Source organism: Alligator mississippiensis, chromosome 13 (genome assembly GCF_030867095.1).
Source record: "Alligator mississippiensis isolate rAllMis1 chromosome 13, rAllMis1, whole genome shotgun sequence".
NCBI classification, from domain to species: domain Eukaryota; kingdom Metazoa; phylum Chordata; order Crocodylia; family Alligatoridae; genus Alligator; species Alligator mississippiensis.
In genome coordinates, this window is record NC_081836.1 from 42,848,706 (window position 1) to 42,868,705 (window position 20,000).

Genomic DNA, 20,000 nt, shown 5'->3' on the forward strand with positions numbered 1-20,000 from the left:
CAACTGACTCCAAGCTTTTGCAAGGCTGACTATTTCCTTTGCAAAGATGACAGGATAACAATTACAGTGTTTATTACATAAAGTGACAGTTACTGACGGACTCATTAAGTGAGCTGATTCTAGATATAAATTTACATTTTAACAAGACAAAGGAGTGGCATTTAACTCACTTGCAGTACATGAGGCACTGCTTCCAGCAGCTCCATTAACTTGGAATACCCATAGTCAGACACACGGCACTGTTTTGCAAAGTGATGGTGATATGTTGGGATGAATTTACTGACAGGTATGATACAGGATGGCTGGCTTTTAAGTAGATCAATCACTTCTCTACTGAACTGAATAAGCTGCGGGTTACCTACAGGGCTTTTAGATCGAAGCAGCCATGGATCTAAGGAGGAGAATTTTATTTAGAATGAGAAGGCATTTGCTTCATATAACTATGCATATTACTGAGATTTTATCATTGCTATACACCCAAAAAGGGAATATCTATGCAATTTAAAAGTTGTTACACAATTCTTATCAAATAGTTTTCCATACCCCACCAAATAACATGAAAGTTTATCATATGCAACATTGCTGAAACAAAACAAAAAAATACTTTCAGACATTTTAAAATGATGGATTTAACAATTTTATGGATTAACTCAATCTTCACAATATATATTTTTTCTGAGAACTAACAATGATTTTCCTTTCCTGTTGGATGTCCAGATACAAAGAATGAAAATGAAAAAGCAACATATATGGTACCTGTAGTAGGGGGTGGTGGTTTGTTGTGTATCCATTTGACAACTTTAATGCCATTTTGAGCAGTGGCAATATTAACTCCAGGAACACAGGTGATGAGATGCTCCAAGGGAACTCCTCCCTCGCCTTCCTGTACTATTTCTAGATCACTGAACTCCGAAGTATAGCAATCAGGAAAACTTTAAAAACAAAACAGGACAGTGGTGTGAAGAACAAAAGAAACCCTCCTAAATAATAAAGATCTTACTCTACTGCCATTCATCTTATGAATAAATACAATGCTATAAAAGGGGATATATATTCCTTGCTCAAGGAACTTCTAAACATCCTATTAATAAGAGGGCATAGATTTTTTTTGACTCCACAAAAACAAGTATTTATTCAACTGCTCTCAGAATTATTGGACAAAAAGTTGTTGCAACAAAAAAACCTCAGCTGCAAAAAAAGACACGTCTGTTATAAATATACCATTTCACAGCACTTTAGTATGTTGCAAGAGAAGGAGAAGTTAAATTGATACAGAAATTAAAAAATTAAAACCTCAAGTCAGACTAGTTTACCTTAGTAAAGGCAAAGTGCCCTCATGTGTCTGTAGCAGACTATGGACTTGTGGTGCAAATGTCTTCAAAGACAAAATTACAAAAGGAATTTTGTAGGAGTCTGGATCAAACTCATGTTCACTGTAAAAATGACACAAATATAGTTAATTATGACATGCTTATCCTTTGGGCACAGGTTATTTTGCATCTGAGTACAATACTGGTGTTAACTGGAAAAACACTTCTGGAATGGCAGTTCTCCCTTCCTTTGATATGCACTTTGCACGATTGAATCTCATGAATATTGTGTGTGTGGGAGGGGAGATGGCTCATTATTATGTGAACGAGGAGAACCAGCATGTTGTAACTAGCTGGCTGCATATTGCCAGCAAGTGTTCTTGAGATGTCTACAGTTGCTAACAAATAACTCTATAAAAAAAAGCTTATTATAACATGGATTAGCAGCAGGCATTATTGACTGCTAATTGACTTGGGGTGGGGGGGAAGGAGGGAGAGGAAGAATAAACTGTAGGGCAAGTAGAAAAGCACATTTATGAAATTATAAAATTATTCTGTATTTTCCTCACTAAACTTCTCTAACCAAATCAGGAAATTGATAGGCATTTGGATCTCTGCCTAACAAGTGTTACATCTTCAGCAATGGGACTGAAGCATAAACCCAAATTTCTCAGAAAAAACAACCCAAACCAGGACACTGCTTGAAATACCACTTTGTTCCCCACTCTACTTGATCCATTCCGATTTAGCACAAGCTTTAAAACAGGACATTCACTCATTGATGCATCTTTTAAAAGTGGTATAAACCCAGGGCCAGATCCTATTCCACCCATTAGATGCCCAAGTATGATCCTATTCCACCGAGCTCAAGTTCTTGAAAAACAGTTAATGCGAAAGGTGCATGGAGTCCCCCACCTGCTTGCTGCTTTTTGTGACTTAGTCCAAAGGCTTGGATAATGGTGTTACAGAAGCAGGAATGTTAACATTTTTTTCCAGGGACTTGAGGAAGATGCAATAGGAGTATACTCAGAAGGTAAGATCTGAACTTTCATGTAAAATACTTCTGGAAAAAAAAAAAGTTTCCACACGCATTCTACCTGAAGTCTTTATCCAGGCAGTGTTGTTTGCAAATGGGTTCATGATACTCCAGCTCTTCAAATATTATAGGACTGCAGTTGGCTGATGAGCCATCATGAGACTGCGAAGATCCTAAAGGACTTTGCCGTGCTTGGCTGCTGGGTAGAAGACATACTAATCGTCCATTTCCTTGGTCACGGATTGCCACAGTATCCGTTAATTTATATAGATCTGTTATAATTAGCTTGTGTCCGAATCTAAAACGAGATGTATAATGATACACTGTTCATAAAAAAGAACCTGACGAGGAGAACTAGAAAAGAATCAGATTCCAAGGACTAAAATAAATATTTAGTGACAGAATACATTAAATATTCCACATTGAGCAAGTACAGTCACGCGCAGACATTTCTTTGCCTGGGGACAGGTTGCTGCTACCCATCCCCAGGAAACACCTGTGCGACACAGCAGGTTACCCCAGATGGGGTAGGGGAGGCGGCGCCCAGCAACTGGGCTGGCTCCAGCAGCCGTATCTGGGGTCCTGCAGTCCTCCCAAGGCTGCAGCCATGACAGGAAGCCTGGCCAGTAGGTCTGTGCAAACAGGCAACTATTTGATTCGTATTTGGCCAATTCAATTCAGAGGTCCAAATAGCTTTTCTGATTCGATTCGGCCGAATTGATTTGGAAAAGATTTGGCCATAGGGTATAATGGGGAAATCAATTAAATATCTATAACTTCGTTGTTTTCTGGCTGATTCAGGTGAAACTTGCAGGGGTGGTAGCTGCTACTAAGGGCACAAAGCCTGCCAAGTTTCAAGGTGAAAGGTGCAGGGGTTTCTGGGAAACTGCACCTCAAACTGCTGACAAGCAAAACTCATGGCACAGGTGACAGTGTGTGTGTGTTAAGGCACAGGGGGGTGAAAACTGCAGGGGAGTCTGGGCTCTGGGGTCCTGCACCTCTGGCCACAGGGAAGCAACACTCAGACATTTGACTGCCCAGGTACCTCTTCACTTTTACCTGTGCTGCTATATATCCCCCCCGCCCCTCACCCCCTGACGCCTCCATTTCCACTTTCACTGACTGGCTTTCTTGCCTGTGTTGCATGTCAGGCCGGCCTCTGCATTCTTTACTATTCCACCCATCCAAGACCAGGAGACACACCAACTGCAGGTACTTCCTCAGCTTAACAAAGGGTTTTTCAACCCCAAAGCTTCCTAAGATATATTTTTCTAACTATTTTGGGTTTTTTCATAATAAACATATAAACATAAAAACACAAGATAAGCCATCACACACCATGAGTAACATACATCGAACACAACATCTTTACTTCTTGCTGTCAACTCCTTTATAAAAAGAAAGGCTCTGAGACAGTTCCATCTGGATACCTTTGATGCTGCTGGTGCTATTGGTGTTGAGCCAGCTAAGTTATGTTGACCTGCTGTCGTTTACAGTGGTGGACTGGGCCAAGGCTGATGGGGAGGAGGAGACCTCACAGGGGCACACTGCCATGCTGTGCAGAGGCCCCAGTGCCAGGAAAGGCACACCTGAACACACAGTCCCACAAGCACCCATATCACGAGTTCTGCCTGCCTACGACCAGAGGTGCAGGGCCCCAGAACCCGGACTCCCCCTGCACTTATCTCCTTGACAGCTGGCAGGCTTTGTGGCTGCAGTAGGGGCTACCACCCCTGCAGTTTCCACCCCCCTATGCCTGAACACACAGTGTAAGAAGGGTCACGAGTTTTGCTGGTCAGCAGTTTGAGGTGCAGTTACCCAGAAACCCCTGCATCTATCTCCTTGAAACTTGGCGGGCTTCATGCCCTCAGCAGCAGCTACTATCCCTGCAAGTTTCATCTGAATCAGCCCAAAACCAACAAAGGTATAGATATTTCATCGATTCCCCATTATACCCTATGACCGAATCGATTCAGAGAGCCTAAAGCTTCTAGTGATTCAATCCAGATTTGTATATTCAGCCTCCGAATCGTCTCTGAATCGCTTTGTACAGCCCTACTGGCCAGCAGCCAGAATGTGGCTCTAGCTGACCAGGCTCCAGTTTTGGGTGGTACACATTGCTGCTACATATACCCCCCTCCCCCACTTTTTTTTGCCATGTTTTTTTTTTGACCCAGGGATCTCCTGAAAGCATGTCTCCCTGCAGATAGCTTGGGCCAAAGGTAGCTCACCCACCCTGTGGGGAAGTATTTATGGGGGAGGTGAAAAGCATCTTCTGTGGGGGACTGTGGGATAACTTGAATCTGGAGGGGATATGGGACAGAAGTTCAATTAAACAATTTAACCTAAATCAGTTAAGTCTGATACTACATCCATCCATGTTTATCTTAAACCCATTTACATGCACTGAACTTCTGTTGTATTACAGATCGGAACTGTTTTCCAATCACTTATACCAGTATACGTGCAATTTTTGTCCCCAGCCTAAAAGACAGTCTGAAAAGATAGCTACCAAATCTGAACTGTTAATTTAAAGCACTAATATTTTCAAATTGAAAAAAGGTAGCAAACTATAATGGAAAACCAACTGCAATATTTTGGCCTCCGAATACATAAAATGCATGGAATTCTGCTACGCTAGCAAAGAAAATACTGCTTATACTTTAATCACTTATTGTATTTTACTCTACAAACAAAAAAAACAAAACACATTATTTTTGGTAATAAAATTTAAAACCAAATGCAATTTAAAGCTTACTTTTTTTCATAGATTTCTGTGAACTTGAATATAGGCAGACAACAAGCAGGAGCATCCTGGAGGATAGAGATTGTTTCTGAACTGCAAGTGAAATTGTTTAATGTTAGAACCCTTATTAAACAAAAGTTAACTCTGTAATGTCTTGAAATTTACTTCAATTACTTTGTTTCTCAGCTGAGGATGAAGTACTCCGATTAATACCAATTTAATGCTTTTGGTTTCAATAAAAGTTAACCTGTTATACAAATGAATCAGGGAACAACAGGAATCCCTAGCCTTATATGATCCCAAAACAGTAAGTTGATTAAAGCAACCAGAATTCACCGATATTTTTGCCAATTGTAAATGATGTCAAAGTAGGGACTGGAGCACATTTAAGCAATGTTTGTGTATATGACTTCTTAGTATTAAGCATGACAAATGGTCAAATTCTGCTCTGCTGCATCCAGGCCATGCTATGTATGTCATACTTCTGCTTAGAAGATAAAAAGGACATGTAATATCTCTAAAGGAGCACTAAAACATGGGCACCAAAGCAGCGCAGCACTCAGACAGTGAGGAGCAGAGCTGGCAGTGTGGAGAGCTGCCTCTGGCTGGCAAGTTGGAAGGGGAGGGAAGGGGTGTCGGGGGGCAGATCAACGCCCCCCACAGTGAGGGAGGGGGCAGGGGCAGGCACTGCCCAGCTGGGGCGGGGGACAGAGGCGCAGCTTGTGGGGTGGAAGCAGCTCCTGTCACTGCTTGCATCCCAGATCAAGGGGAGCGTGCCCCCAGATCTATACGGTGCGGGGCGGGCTGCTGTTGCAGGGTGGAGCCGGTGCTGTGCAGGGCTCTTCTCACTGGGGCTGGGCTCAGAGCGGGCTCCAGTGGTGCAGAGAGGAGGCTGCAGCCACCCCAGATTTCGTTGGAGCTCTGCTCCCAGCCCCACGCCACCAACTGGCGCAGCCAGGCTTTTCCTGGCACTTGGGTGGAGGTGCAGGACTGAAAGCAGAACTGCGGCAAAATTTGGGATGGCTGCAGCCTCCTCCCAGCACAGCCTCTGGTGAGAAGAGCCCCACGCAGCACCAGCTCCACCCTGCAGCTGCAACCTGCCCCACGCTGTGGAAATCCAGGGGCACATGCCCGCCCCCACCCTCCTGGGGTGCAAGCAGCAGCAGGAGCTGCTCCCACCCCATGAGCTGTACCTCCGTCCTGTGCCCTGCCCATGCCCCCTCCCTCACCGCAGGAGGCGTTAATCTGCCCCCCCACCTTTCCACCACAGTTGATGGCAGCTGTATCGGATATCGGATCGGTATTGGCCAATATGCCTACTTAAATATTAGATATCAGTACTGGCCCCCCAAAATCTCTATCAATGCACCCCTAAATATTTCTTGCCCTCTAGTTCAACTATCCAGGAGACTTTTTCAAAGACTGTTCAAAATATGCATAAGAGGTAGGCACCAGATAATTATGGAAGATAATATGAAAGCCATATTAATAAGATATAGAGTAAGCACCCAAAAGTAGAACAGTAACTGACAGTGTCACTTTTTAGCTCCCTTAGCTTTTACTAACTTCTGAATACAGTACCAGTTTCATGAAACTAACAAACTCACTTTCCTCCAGAACTTAAAAATGATGTGAAGTCAAATAGCATGAAGCTTCCAAATGAAGATCTGGTACCTTTATATAGCAGAGAAGCACCATAAACAAAACATCGAAATGTAGCTAGTGCTAACCTAAATACTACAAGATAAAAACTTTTTCTTCACTTCAAATGAACTTTAGTCAATTGGTACAAAAAATAAATTTTGCGTGGATTCTTCTCAACCTCTCTCCCTTGTTGCTCTTTGATTTCTCTAATAACTGAAGAAAAAGCATTTAGGTTGTTTTATACCTAAGGAGAGACAGAGATTTATTAGCAGCTCCTGTTGCTAGAGAGACCTGAATTCTTTTGCTGCCAATTTTATATCTGTGAAGACTGTTGACAGCCCCAATTGCTTCTTGCAGATTTTCCATTTGAACTGTAGCCTTCAGTTGGTAATCTGTATGAGGACTGAGCTCTACATTCTTTACCTGGAAGAGAAATATGAACCACACAGGTCACAAAAGAGATCAGACTGAGCTAGAAGTCATATCTTTAACATGGAAATTTAGACAAGCTATACACAAATTTCAGCCATTTCTGAACCATCCCACGGCATCTCATTGATGGGTTATTTTCTAGTCTTGGCAGCAAAACAATATCCACCTTTGTTTCAGTTGATTTAATAAGATTTAAAATATCAACTCAATATTTAAGGCGTCCAATACTTTTGAATCTAACATTAGGAGTAGAGGGTAATTTTAAAAAATATTTTACAAGCTCAAAATGAATGCACACACAGCACCTTTATCATGTTTACCTAGAAAGACAGAATACAAAACAAAATGCATGGATCAAGAAGTACTATCGCCCAGCGTCACAAAATACTGATTGATGAGTTCCAACATGTTAAGATGTCACCAGACCAGTTTTTAGTCCTTACAGAAAGCTAAAGAAAGGAAATCAAATCAAATAAAAAATGAGAAAGGATTAGATCCATTACCTTGCCATGTCTAGAGAAAATGTCTTGCAAAATTTGCTGCAACTCTTTTCTGGACAACCTGTAGTCTATATTGCTGATATGAATATCTGCACCATTTGCAAAAGGATCAGGAGAGTCTGTACCACTGATCTGATTTATAATATTAAAGGTGAGTGGGGATGATCTGTTTGAAAGGTTTGGAGACATACTCCTGAATGAAAAAAAAGAAAAAAAATGAAAGAAAGCATTTTATTTTCATTCAATGAATATGACAAGTGATAATTCTGTTGGTGTCCGTGTGTTGAAAATACAAACACGTGCAGAAAAGCTCACACACAAATTAGGTAAACAGATTTACCAAGTTTAACTGCATTTTTCTTACACAAAAGCATTTTGTTCACATGTCCAAACACAGGAACCGAAAGTGTCTTTTTACGCTGAAGAACGGATTATTTCCTCAAAAAAAACCCAACCAAACAAAAAAACCCAAACAAACTTAGAACCCCCACAAAACTATCACCTCAAAATGAACAGCAAAGTTTGGAGTTGGATAGATTTTTTGCTCATAAAATATATACTTTTCTCTATACATTAAAAGCCCAAACTACTTGCTGTTATCTACCCAGGAAGACTTTTCCCAAGATCATTAGGCAATTTTTGCATCCCTGGGCACATGCAGGTCTTGTAAAAAATATCTGGCCTCAAATGTTAGGAAGCAGAAGTACTTCAGTAATACTGTGAACTCTACCAACACCAGTAAGGAGAGAAGGATTTGCATGAAACAGCTACCACAAAATGAGCTTCTATTTGAAAGTGAGGAATGTTCCTTTTCTTGTTTTTAAATCCAGCTCTATCCATTAGTGCTCAGATAGCAACTAATACGTTAGCATCCATCCCTACCAAAGGCTGAGTGTCAAAATGGCTGTTAGACACAAATCCATATGCAGGATTTTTTTTGGCAGTGGAGTGGGAAAGGCTTGGGGGGGGGGGGGGGGGGTGTTGGTTTTTTGTTTTTGTTTTGTTTTTTTAAAACAACCACAAATCACCTAGCAAATCCAGCCCAAATATTCCAGATATTAAATACATGCACACTTACCGAGATGACCAGCAGCTCTGGGACATAAGCAGAGGACTCAACTGTCGTGATGATGCTAGCTTACTGAAAGCAGAAGGGTAGCTGACCTGGAATACTGTTTCATCTTTATCTTTTCTTTCTACAGGAGAGTTGCTAATGCTTCTGGGAACAGGGGTGTCTTTTTTACTTGGGGACAGGAGGTGGGAGGGAGGAGTTAGAGGGAAAAAAAAAAGAAATGTGTTATGTCGCAGAGCTCAAGATTTTTACTCAATTAAATTTATTGTAGTGTTAGTATTTTTCTCCCAACATACTTCTGGTTGATTTTACAGGTAGATTCTCCTGTTCCGACTTTTTTGGTTGTTGGACACACAGGTTTAGAGTTATTCTGTGCAGGAATTTGTCCTCTTAAGTGGTCTTGCTGGTTTTCAATATTTCTACTGATAGTTTTTGATTCAAGGCGGCACAGCTCCTTTACAGCAAGGGAAACAAAGCAGTTAAGGAAAAAAAACAAACCACACACATAAATTGTGACATTTTTTCCTTCATAAGACTTTCCTTCTTCAAAATAGCTGTACAAATAAATTCTAGGTGCAATTAGAAGTAAAATTATACCCAGTGACAATTTAAAAACAAACAGCAGCATTTTGTTAGAAATATAGTGGAAATTAGTGGTAACTAAAATGAAATGGGGTAGAGGTTAATTTCAGTCTTTAGAATTACCAGATAATTTGCACACTGAATTACTCTCCCACCCCTTCAAGATACAGTAGGCAAGATCAGTGGTTTTCAAAGCAAAGATAAATGATAACAGCTGTATTTGGAGCCCTGGACAAGAAATTGATAGCACTTAGGCCTGAAAAAGTGTGGTGTGAAGGCAGAAGATAAAAGCTTCTCTTTGGAAGATCACAGATAGCTCCCTCCATTGAGGAAAATCACACCCAACACAGGGAGGTTAAGGTTCAGAAAACTATTGATTATAACAGAAGAACAGCAGGAATGAGAAGGATGGTACTACCTGTAAACTTTTAACATTTGCAGCTTTTGTGGTAGTGCCATGTATCTGCAACCCTTTTCCTGCAGTGGTTTTGGCACTGGAAGACTGGTCACTTGAGTCTTTGCTGAGGAGGCACAGCTTTGTGTTCTTGTTCACTTTTTTTGGAGACTTCATCTTTTCCGCTCCAACACAGTTGGAACTTTTTGTTTCACTGAGTTCTTTGTTTTTGGGGGTAAAAGACACAATAATTCTATTGCCAAATACATCTTCGTTTTCCATTCGCTTCTGTGCACGCTCAGCATTTTCTTGGTTTAAAAAGCGAAGAATTGCACTGCTTCCAGAAATGCTTAGCACTTTCCCTCCACAGTTGTCAGACAAACGCCTGAGTCTGTTGCTGACGCTTTTGCTGTCTCTGTTCGTTGGCAAGTTGTAAACATATAACAGCGTATGGCATGGCTGTCGGAAGAAAAAAGTAATAAAATAAGTTCCCATAATTACAAAAAACTAAACAATCATTTTGCTGACATTTTCTAGCGGTCCAAAATTAAAACTTGGGAAAACTACAATGGGTGGTGGGAGGGACCGCTAAAAGGTTCAAATCATTTAGGAGATGCAGGAATCATCCCATTTTCCCTAGAACATCTCGTCTTTTGAATTTGCAACCCAAAAAAGTTGCAACTCTGACAGTTCACGAACAAGCATACCTACAAATACACGCAGACAAAATTGTTATAATTTGCATCTCAGGAAGAAATAATAGATATTTGTGTAATGGAATGATACCAGGGCTCAGAGTTAAAGAACTGCTACTGAAGAGGTTAAAAAAAGCAGACTTTCAATACAGAAACAATAGCAGTCCTGGTGTTTGCAGTGCTCCTGGTTAAGTTCCAACCCAGCTGCTTGCAGATGTTAAAAAACAAGCAAACAAAACAACCACAATGCACTGCTTCAATCTGGCTCTGCAGGGTCTGTATAGATTGAGCGCTTCAGTGTGTACCCTTGAAACACACAGCAGTGCTGCTGAAAATATCCCAATTGTTACGTGAACTTCTGCAAAATTAGAGAAATAACGGGGCTCATACACACTTAGATTTTCTACAATATATACAATAAGAGTCACTTACAGGAATTTTCAATGGTAACCTTGGTGGCAAGTCTGAAATAAATTCTTCGAAACGGATAAGCTGATGAGCATGATGTAATAGTGCTTCTGAAGCTTGGTTTTTATGTACCAAAATTATATGAAAACCATGTCGATGTCTCAAGTCACTAAGTTCCAAAGCAAAATTTACATCAGCTGAAACACAAAAAATCCAGTCAAGTCACTGATGAGAGATTACTTTGACAGGTTCTGCTTACTTCAAAAAAAAAAAAGCAGCTTCACGCAAAAAGACTAACAATAGCTCTAAGCATTTAGAAAAAGGGATACCTCAATTAGCAGCAAAGTTTAGACTCTAACAAAAGCTTTCTAACTCATAATAGATACTTCTGTAATAAAGATTTTGCTTCAATTAGAGTTATTATAGCATTAAGGGAAGCCCAATGAAACGTGGCATTTAAATATTAATGATATGTATGTATTCTACATTAGTCTCTTGTAATAATGCAAAAATTAAATACTTTGTAGAAGATATATTCCAAAATTTTCCACAAAGGCTATTATTTAGAGTAATGAAATTAATACGCAGTGCCCACTTAAGTCTTATTGGAAGATATTTACTTACAAAACCTTTCAATGACACACACAGTGATGTGTCAATTATGTACAAATCATGGTTTAATAAGCAATATTGTTTTCACTCACTATTGTTTTTTAACAGGATCACTGTAGTCTGTTATGAATTCTCATTTGAGCACTTCAGCTAGATAGTGCTAATTCTAAACACAACCTTTGGGAAATATCACACAGCAAACATTCCCTGTGAAGGTCTGACTTGAAACTTCTACATGCAAGAGAGGACCTGAATTCTGTCCCCAAAGTCTAGAAAGACACAGTACATTTTTCACAATACAACTGACATACTTACTTGAGACAAGAACCACAGTGGCAGGTGCAGTGTGAGTATCAGCAAACCTTCTAAGACTCTGTCTCAGTTTGTCATCAGCAGCATTCTTGGCTGTGGCATTGATATGCGCAACAGTCACCTACAGATTATAAAAACATGCTTTTAAAGAAAAAAAAACCCTTAAAAATAAAGAAAGCACATATAGCAGACCAAGTTCTGCATTTACTTCTCAGTTTAACACACAATGTATACCATATAAAAATACTTTATGATGTATAAAGGTATGAAATAGAAAGGTGTTTCATAGGAGAAATTAAATTTGAGAGAGAAGTTATGAGAATTTATATTCTTAATGAGGATTTCTTCCAAAAATAAACAGACTTAATAAATTAATCTTAGATCCACTGTACTTAAAAGAGGAGCATTGCATGAGCTAGAGGATGTACAAGGGAAACTGTGATAAACTAAACCAGTTTCTTACAACTGGTCCATAATATTTTTTGTTCGGAATAAACTGTTTCAATTTTTACATTTTAATAAAATCAGGGAGAAGAGCTTAATGTTTGTTTAACTTATGTAAAGTTAGAAAACAAGATATTACTATAATAAAAAATTACTAATAAAGGTTGTTTGCACCTTCAAATTAGCCTGAAGATAAAATTTGAGAACACATTCCTAAACCATTAGCACAGCAGTAAACAAGAGAACCCTGCTGGCAGGTATGATGGAAACACTTTTAAAACAGAGAATCTATAAAAATACTAGAGCCTTCAAAAATATGGACAACATAGGAAAAGGGGACCCCTTCTGAGAAGTATTAGGACTTTGTATTAGAAGATAAAGGATTGAGTCTGTTTAAAATGCTGACCAATGCTTATTCCAAGATGGGCAGACACGTTTTGCTGAAACTGCAGAAAGTGTAGCTACACAGTGCTCAAGGAGGCTAGAACAGTTTTTTGTAGATGCAGATGTATACATTTCTAATTAGATCTGTAGAACTATTATGAGCAATTCTTTAAATTTTTAAGAATTCATACTAATTGGCAATTGAACCTAGAAATTATTTATATCATTGGTTCATTTGTTCTTTTTGGCAATTAGATATCTACTGAGGGTTTGAACTCAGTAAGTTAGCCCTATTTGTCAAATTATTTATCTAGGTAACTTTTGAATTGCACTTTCAAGCCCAACAATAATCATAACCCTAATTCTGTTTTACATGACTGGGCTTTAGAGCGAGCTATTTCAACTTCACCAATACCTTGCTTAAAAGATATATTCCCCCTTTCACCTTTTTGAAACAATGGTCTATTCAGTGTTGTCCCGACAATAATACAGCTGTTTTCAGAAAGAGTAATCATTTTCAGAATTTCAGATATCTAATAAACCTAAAATAAAATTCAGACATATGCTTGCTTGAATTTAAGCATGCTCAAATACTGAATTAAAAATATATCTATCAAGAAAAACAAAGGTTTGAACACAGCAAATTATAATCCACACAATCAACTGTATTATTTATATTCCTACTCTTCTCCATTTGTGAACAAATTAAGACCTAGAAATAGTTCCTTTAAATCCTAGAAAAAATAAGCAGCAGTGCCATCATAAAAAATGGTATTCCAGTTTCGTTAGAACTCATCCCTCCACTTTAAATAAAGCAAGGACAAACATCTGGTGCTCCCTAACACATCACCTCACCTAATCTATCCTGACAATTACCAAACCCTAACACAGATTGTTTACATACATTTAGGATGTCTGAAAGCATGCAGCTCCCCTTAATTAAGCACACCATAAATCTCTCTCTCATTCACTCTCCCATACCTGGCAGTTGTTTAGCTCTTGGATAACTTCTTTATTTTCTTTACTGATGTCACACACACAGATGAATTCTGCTTCTCTGTGACCTTTAAAAAACTTCTCACGAATTCGTTGTACAACTGCAATAGCTGAACGGCCAGTCGGAACTGAGCAGTTTTCAATATCCCAGAAGACTCCAATGGGGGGCAAGTTTTCTAGTAACTGGCCAGTTACTGCAACTTCTGGAGATCCTGTACAGATTTGATGAAATACCTTTAATTTTAGTCTGAATGATGCTTAGAAAATGAACCTTCACAGTTACAAGCACTAGGATATAAAAGATACCAAAGTAAGGTATTGAACTACAAGCCTAGAACAAAGATTCTCAGGAAATACTTCTTATTGCATTGCTTAGTTGCAACAACTAGTTGCCTCTAAAAGGGTCACCTTTTTAATGCAAAATGATTCTTCTTTATTTTAAATCAATACTTGAACCATGAATTTACCAATGTTTTCTCTTAGTCAAGTTTGGAGAAGAAATTGATTGCCACTAAACAAAGATTGATCTCTCCCTCCCTCCAACTTGTGTCCTCCAACAGGGCTCCAGAGCTAGGAGTCTGGCCTGCTTGCCCTTCCCCACAAATCCTAGGCCTCTAGGAGCCACACAGGCCAGGTGAAATTGGTCTGCAGGCTGGATGCAGCTCACAGACTATATCTTTGATATCCTGCCATAGAAAAATATGAGACTGTCAAAATCAAAACAATGTTAAAGAACCAAGCAAATTTGTATTTAAAAATATTCTATCAAATTCTTTAACATTGAGGAAGGGCATTTCTGAGACCACTTAAATTACTAATTGTTGTCTAAAACCGTACACAGAAGCTCATAGTTATTCCTGTATTAATAACAAAAAGTAGTAGCATAAATGCCCAGTGTGAAGTGGGTTGTTAAATAAAACAACTAAAAAACAAATTTAAACTGGAACATGACTCTGGTACAAGAAGTTATCATGAGCTGAGGAATAATTTTAATTCTGATTTTTCAGAACAGACAAAAGCTGAATCATGCTTACATGTGTTCTATAACCTGCAATGGCCACAAAACAGTAGGTGCCACATGAATGAAAGTTAATCCTTCTAGACAAGAGAAAAGTACCCCATCACCAAACTTGGAACCAATGTTCAAATGGTAAGTATACAAAAATGCTGTATTTACTCAAATAGAAGATGACCTTGATTATAAGATGACCCCTGACTAATTAGATTCTATGTATGGAAGATTTATAAAAGTGGTTACAATTATTCAGGTATAGATGCCAATTACTGGAAGTTTGCCCTGAATTTAACCAGCAGGGAAAGTCAATTGGGGGGGGGGGGGGGGGGGGGGGGGAGGAGGAGGAGGAAGAACCAGGTAGGCCTTTGCTTTATGTCTTCCTCCAAGTCTCTCCCTCGGCAGCCTCTTCCTCCTCTCCTTACTATCAGACCCAGCTCTCCCTGAGCACATGGAAGTGAGGAGCAAATGTGAAAAGAAAAAGCTTGAAATTAAACATGGCAACCCAAAATTTGCATATAGTACCCATAGACTTAGCTCATCCAGAATTAATGTGTAGTTTTGGGTTTTTTTTGAAACAGCTGCAAGTTTTAGCACAGGCATTTCATAAACACACTTTTGAAAAGCAGTTTGGCACCTACTTGTATCTAGTATAAATGATGCATGATATTAGTCCAAAGCCAAAAGGCTCACGATTTACCGCATTAGTTCATTCCCCTGGCTAAGCCCCACCAGTCAACAGCATTTCAAGCCAGAGCGACCCCACAACTCCGCACTGCTCAGTATGTGTGTATACTCCAGATACCTCCCTCAAAGGATTCGTGTGCTTATTAGCCCCCACTCATGACTGGAACCATGTGTTGTTTTCACAAGTCCTGGGATGCTCCAAAAATTTACATGCAAATAAGATGCAGAGCAACCTGGTCTGGCTTCATCTCATGGGGTGCATCCAGATGTGTGTGGGAGTTTGGTTCCCCGAGGACAACTAGCAGCGGCGCACCTTGAGATGCAGCTACTTGTCCCCAAGGAATGCCAGTGCCACATGCGCTTTGGTGTGTGGCATGTTACACCAGGGAGCAGTAAAGGAAGCTGAAGCCAGTACTGAGTTGGCCCCAGGAGCCTTATCTGGGTCCTGGGGGCCTCCCGGGGCTGCAGCTGTGGCAATCCTGCCCGGCAGAGCCTCGCCAGCAGCTGCAGCACAGTTCCAGGTGGCCTAGCTCCGCTTTTCAGTAGTGCGTGATGTCCGAGTGTACGTGCTCCAGTTCTTTTTTTCAGCAGATTTTCTGACCCCTATGCATAAGCAGCGCACCCTTGCAGCACAGAGAACACCAGACTGTGCAGTACGTGGTGTTGCAAACGTGTTTGCAGCATCACATACTGCACAACTGTGCTCATCTGGATGCGCTAATAGAGAGCTGGCCCACATTAATCATAGGCACCAGGCTGAGAGGGGGCACGACTGAGGGCTATTGGATGAACTGTATGAAATGTTGTTGCTCGCCATGGTTTGAAAGAGTCAGTGGTGAGGGGGATTGCACTTAATGGGCACTAGCATATGTCTTAGTCAGATGGTTTGCACTAACATATCCTTGTGGTAGGTACCCATCACCATGTCTGCCCAGTGCTGGACAGGTATTTTAATCATGTTTAGTTTTGACTGCATTTGATCAGCTTCATAGTTGGTTTCCATTACTGAACACATGCTGCTTTTGGCAGCAGTTTATTGATAGAGAATGTGTTTAGTGAGATTTCCTTCCATGCAATAAGACAAGTGGCTTTTCCACCTCCAAAGCCAACTGAGGGGAAAAAACCTTGTCTCATATTTGAGTAAATAGAGCATTATGCTAATGTCATTATCTGACTGGACTGAGCTATCAAACAGAAACAAATAGTTTAGTATGCTTTGGTGTTACTTAAACATTCTCAGAAAGAGGTGCAAATTTTTAATATTCAATAGCTTTTTAAGAAGTGCATCCTTTAAATAAACCTTTCAAACAAATGGTGTTTACCATATTTCTGTGGAGATTTGCCCAGGCTGCTCGCCAGTAATAAACGTGTCTCTTTTCCTGGTCCTTTGGTTCCGCAGCCATTACATATTGGGATAGAGATGGGTGCAGTCTTAGTACTTGGAGGAGGAATATTTGGCCATACTTTAACAGGATCAATTAAACTATTTCTGGTTGGCTGTTGAGACATTTTTCCAAAACATGAGTTAGTTTAGTGTACATAAATGCGCGTACCATTCCAAATTCTAAACACTGATTCTTACCCCTCCAATGACAAACACTTTCTAGTCAACTGAGGTTAGTTTTCAGATGAACAGGTACATCAATAACACTGAATAAAGCATCTTTCCCTCATACAACCTTCCTTTCTTTGCACACCTTAAACCCCAACAGTGACTGAGGATTCTAAGTGCTTGATTCAGACACCATCCTTAAGACATTCAGGTTGCTCGCAGACATTAAAAAAAGCCACAGAATTACACTTTACCGGAAGCAGCAACACCTTACTTCAGCCCAGCTCCACAGAATCTGTACAGATTGGGCACTCCAGCCAGGCTTTTGGGCACTTTTAGCTAAAGCCGATTCAATCAGCTACTAGATAAAAAGTACCCCAAAAGCCATGCTAAAGTGCCCGACCTGTAGAGATGTTGGGCAAGTCGGGTCCAACTAATACATTGCCTCTCCTGGGCATGTGCTGGGCTCAGCGCAGGAGCACGCCAAGTTTAAAGTTAAGTGCTGTTTGTTTGGGTTTTTTTACATCTGCAAGTAGCCTCAATTTTCAAGGGGGTGGGGGAGAAAGGGAAGACTGTTGTTTTAATGAATCTCAAAATTTCCAATATCAAGGGACCCATAAGTCAGGCCAAATTCTTGGCCCTTTTTTGGTGAACTTATATATTCATTTTGATATTAATTTTTTTAAACTCCTCTCAATTTTTGAGCCTCAAGTAATGTTGCAGTACAAGATTTGCAACTAACGTCACTTCTAAAGTATTAATAAAATTTAAATTGAATTTAAATCTGAATTCAGTTAAAAATTCAATATATACTGAATTGATATTGAATCAAAAACGTAATTATAGATTAAGAAAGGCTGATCTCAGGCACTTGTCTTTATTCATGAGATCCACCTTGATCAGATCCCTGTGCTGATTACAGACTAAATGTCATTCAATCCATCAAGTCACTACTAAAGGTACATTTTATCTGGATCTGTCAGAAAAAAAGTAAGCTCTCTTTCCGGGACTATTTAACATTCTGTTCGATTAATAATAGAATTAGAATACATACAATCAAACAGTATAGTAGCCTGTTCTACCTTCCCACAAAAGTGAATGTTACTTCCATAAAAGCGCTCACCTTGGAAAGACCAGTCTTCCTATACCATTGCCCTTATTCTACTTAACACTACCAACTGCTATTCTAGTTTAAGCTTTCTGGCGGCAGGCTAAAAAGACCAGCTTGGTTCCAAGATGGGTTAGGATCCAGCTGCCATTATCACTTCTCTCCACTTCCTGGCTGCAGCACAGCACAGGTGAAACCCCTCACTGCTGAACCCCCTACCCCACCAACCCTGTAAGCCACATCCAATTGCTCTGTGGGCCATTGGTTGCTGATCCATGAACTACAAGATTCAAGCCACTAAGAATTCAAGCCCCTCCCACTTAAGGTTTATTGTAAAAGCTCTAACAAACAGGTCTTTATAAGAGGAAATGCAACGTATACAAACCTTGCTTAAACAGTCATTGCAGTAGTGAGAGCCTTTTAAAGAAACCGAAGGTGCCATATTTAGGTGCAAAGAGTTGGCGCACACACGTGATGTTAGCTCCGATTGTGTAATGTGCTCCTCCAAGTGCCCTGCAGCCCCACTTGTGAATTCAGAACAGGAAAAATAGCCAGAAGATGGACAGCTCTGAAGGGCTGGAAATTGATGCAGTTTGTGCATGTTACCATGACAGGACTGGAAATGGAGTTTTCCACAACAAGGCAGATGTTGACAGGAAGATACATTATTTTCTATGCACATGCCAGGGAAGTCGTTTGCAATGCCTGTCAAACTGCTTCTAGCTGGAGCATTCTTGAGTGAAGATGCAGACTGATAAGCAAACCCTGACCCTATTTGACAAGTAATTGTCCCAGTGCTTTGAGAGTCTAATATTGTGCCAGGGTGTATCAAGCTACCACCACCACTACCAAAATGCAACTGAGACGTGCAGGAAGAGTCAGAGCCATGAGCGCAACAGCTTACTTTGGGGGCAGGAGAAAGTTGTATTTGCTGTTGATGAATAGGATGAACATCAGGAAGTGGTACTGCTGGAAAGAGTTTAGAGCTAGCATGGTGAGGAGATGGAGCATCCTTCAATTCCACAGCAGTTTTGTTGTTCTCCATGTAATCTTTCTGGTGGAGGAGGGAGGGGCAGAAAAAACAAAAAACATACATGAGATTTGCCCCAAAATGTAAAAGGTATAACCCACTAATTTACAGTAACAAACAGCTAATATTTACTGGTTATTATTTTAACTATGACAGAAGCCAGGAAATCATAAATGATTATAAATACCACCATTAACATCAGATGCATGTGCTAAGCTCTGCACATCTTCTGGATGAGTTGCATACATGAATTTAAAAGGGACACATTTCCGGAATAATAAATACAAAAGACTATAAACCAGAACAGTAACTGACTACAAAGATGGGTCACCAAATGCAGAAACCGAAGGAGGCAGGAAGAAAAGAGTTAAGAAATTAAAATTGAAATTAATTTTTTCTGCACTTGAAAAGCAAAGCAAATGGACATATAATAATCACCAGGACATACAACTTCTGTAATGGAAGCAAACTGGAATGAAAAAGTAATAAAGAGATAGTTATAATATATAATTTACTTAGAGTACATACATTATTTACTCAGACTTGGATCAAGGCCATCAAATATAGGCTGTTAAAAGATACGTAGTAACCACGAAGTGAAAAATGAGCATCTAAAAGCTAAGAACAGAAAAAGAACAAAAACAAAGAGACAGAACACAGGTAAACTATGATGGCAAAGCAGTGATTTTTCAACAGCAGAAGAACAAAAAAACCAAAAACAAAACATGGAATCCCCATGGGGTGGCTGGACAATGGAACCAAATTTGTTGGGTACATGGGTTTTTTTTTTTGCACGTGTAAATTCTAGATTTCATTAGATTTTCAATCCTTTACATTAGAATTTTAAAATGCAAGTGCGTAGAGCCGTGGGACAAAAGATAGGCAAGAATTAGGCATTTGTAAATAACTGTAAAAGGCTGTTCTAAAAGTTTGTCTTATAAGAAATAAGACTATTTGTTATGATTCAGGGCTTAAGCAAATCAGCTATGAAGATAGGAAAAAATGCCTAAAGCACTTTAAAGTTGATCAAACTGAGTATTCATA

At 39.9% G+C, this 20,000-nt stretch overlaps 1 protein-coding gene across 3 annotated transcripts in view; it reads right to left on the reverse strand.

The window, feature by feature from the left end:
* MARF1 (meiosis regulator and mRNA stability factor 1) overlaps window positions 1-20,000 on the reverse strand; it is a 36,284-nt gene that overhangs the window by 14,296 nt on the left and 1,988 nt on the right. The window contains exons 2-17 of one of the 3 annotated variants that reach the window (XM_019494749.2): window positions 19,485-19,574; window positions 18,312-18,980; window positions 16,589-16,763; window positions 13,553-13,779; window positions 11,747-11,864; window positions 10,844-11,016; window positions 9,741-10,175; window positions 9,037-9,194; window positions 8,747-8,911; window positions 7,672-7,861; window positions 6,981-7,159; window positions 5,105-5,185; window positions 2,408-2,644; window positions 1,314-1,433; window positions 757-932; window positions 171-391 (exon numbers count right to left, since the gene is read on the reverse strand). In XM_019494749.2, the coding sequence (XP_019350294.1) occupies window positions 171-391; window positions 757-932; window positions 1,314-1,433; window positions 2,408-2,644; window positions 5,105-5,185; window positions 6,981-7,159; window positions 7,672-7,861; window positions 8,747-8,911; window positions 9,037-9,194; window positions 9,741-10,175; window positions 10,844-11,016; window positions 11,747-11,864; window positions 13,553-13,779; window positions 16,589-16,763; window positions 18,312-18,971 (3,315 nt within the window). In that variant the 5' untranslated portion in view covers window positions 18,972-18,980; window positions 19,485-19,574. The remainder of the gene's footprint in view (window positions 1-170; window positions 392-756; window positions 933-1,313; window positions 1,434-2,407; window positions 2,645-5,104; window positions 5,186-6,980; window positions 7,160-7,671; window positions 7,862-8,746; window positions 8,912-9,036; window positions 9,195-9,740; window positions 10,176-10,843; window positions 11,017-11,746; window positions 11,865-13,552; window positions 13,780-16,588; window positions 16,764-18,311; window positions 18,981-19,484; window positions 19,575-20,000) is intronic. The other 2 variants (XM_014610785.3, XM_014610786.2) reach the window with 2 other exon arrangements.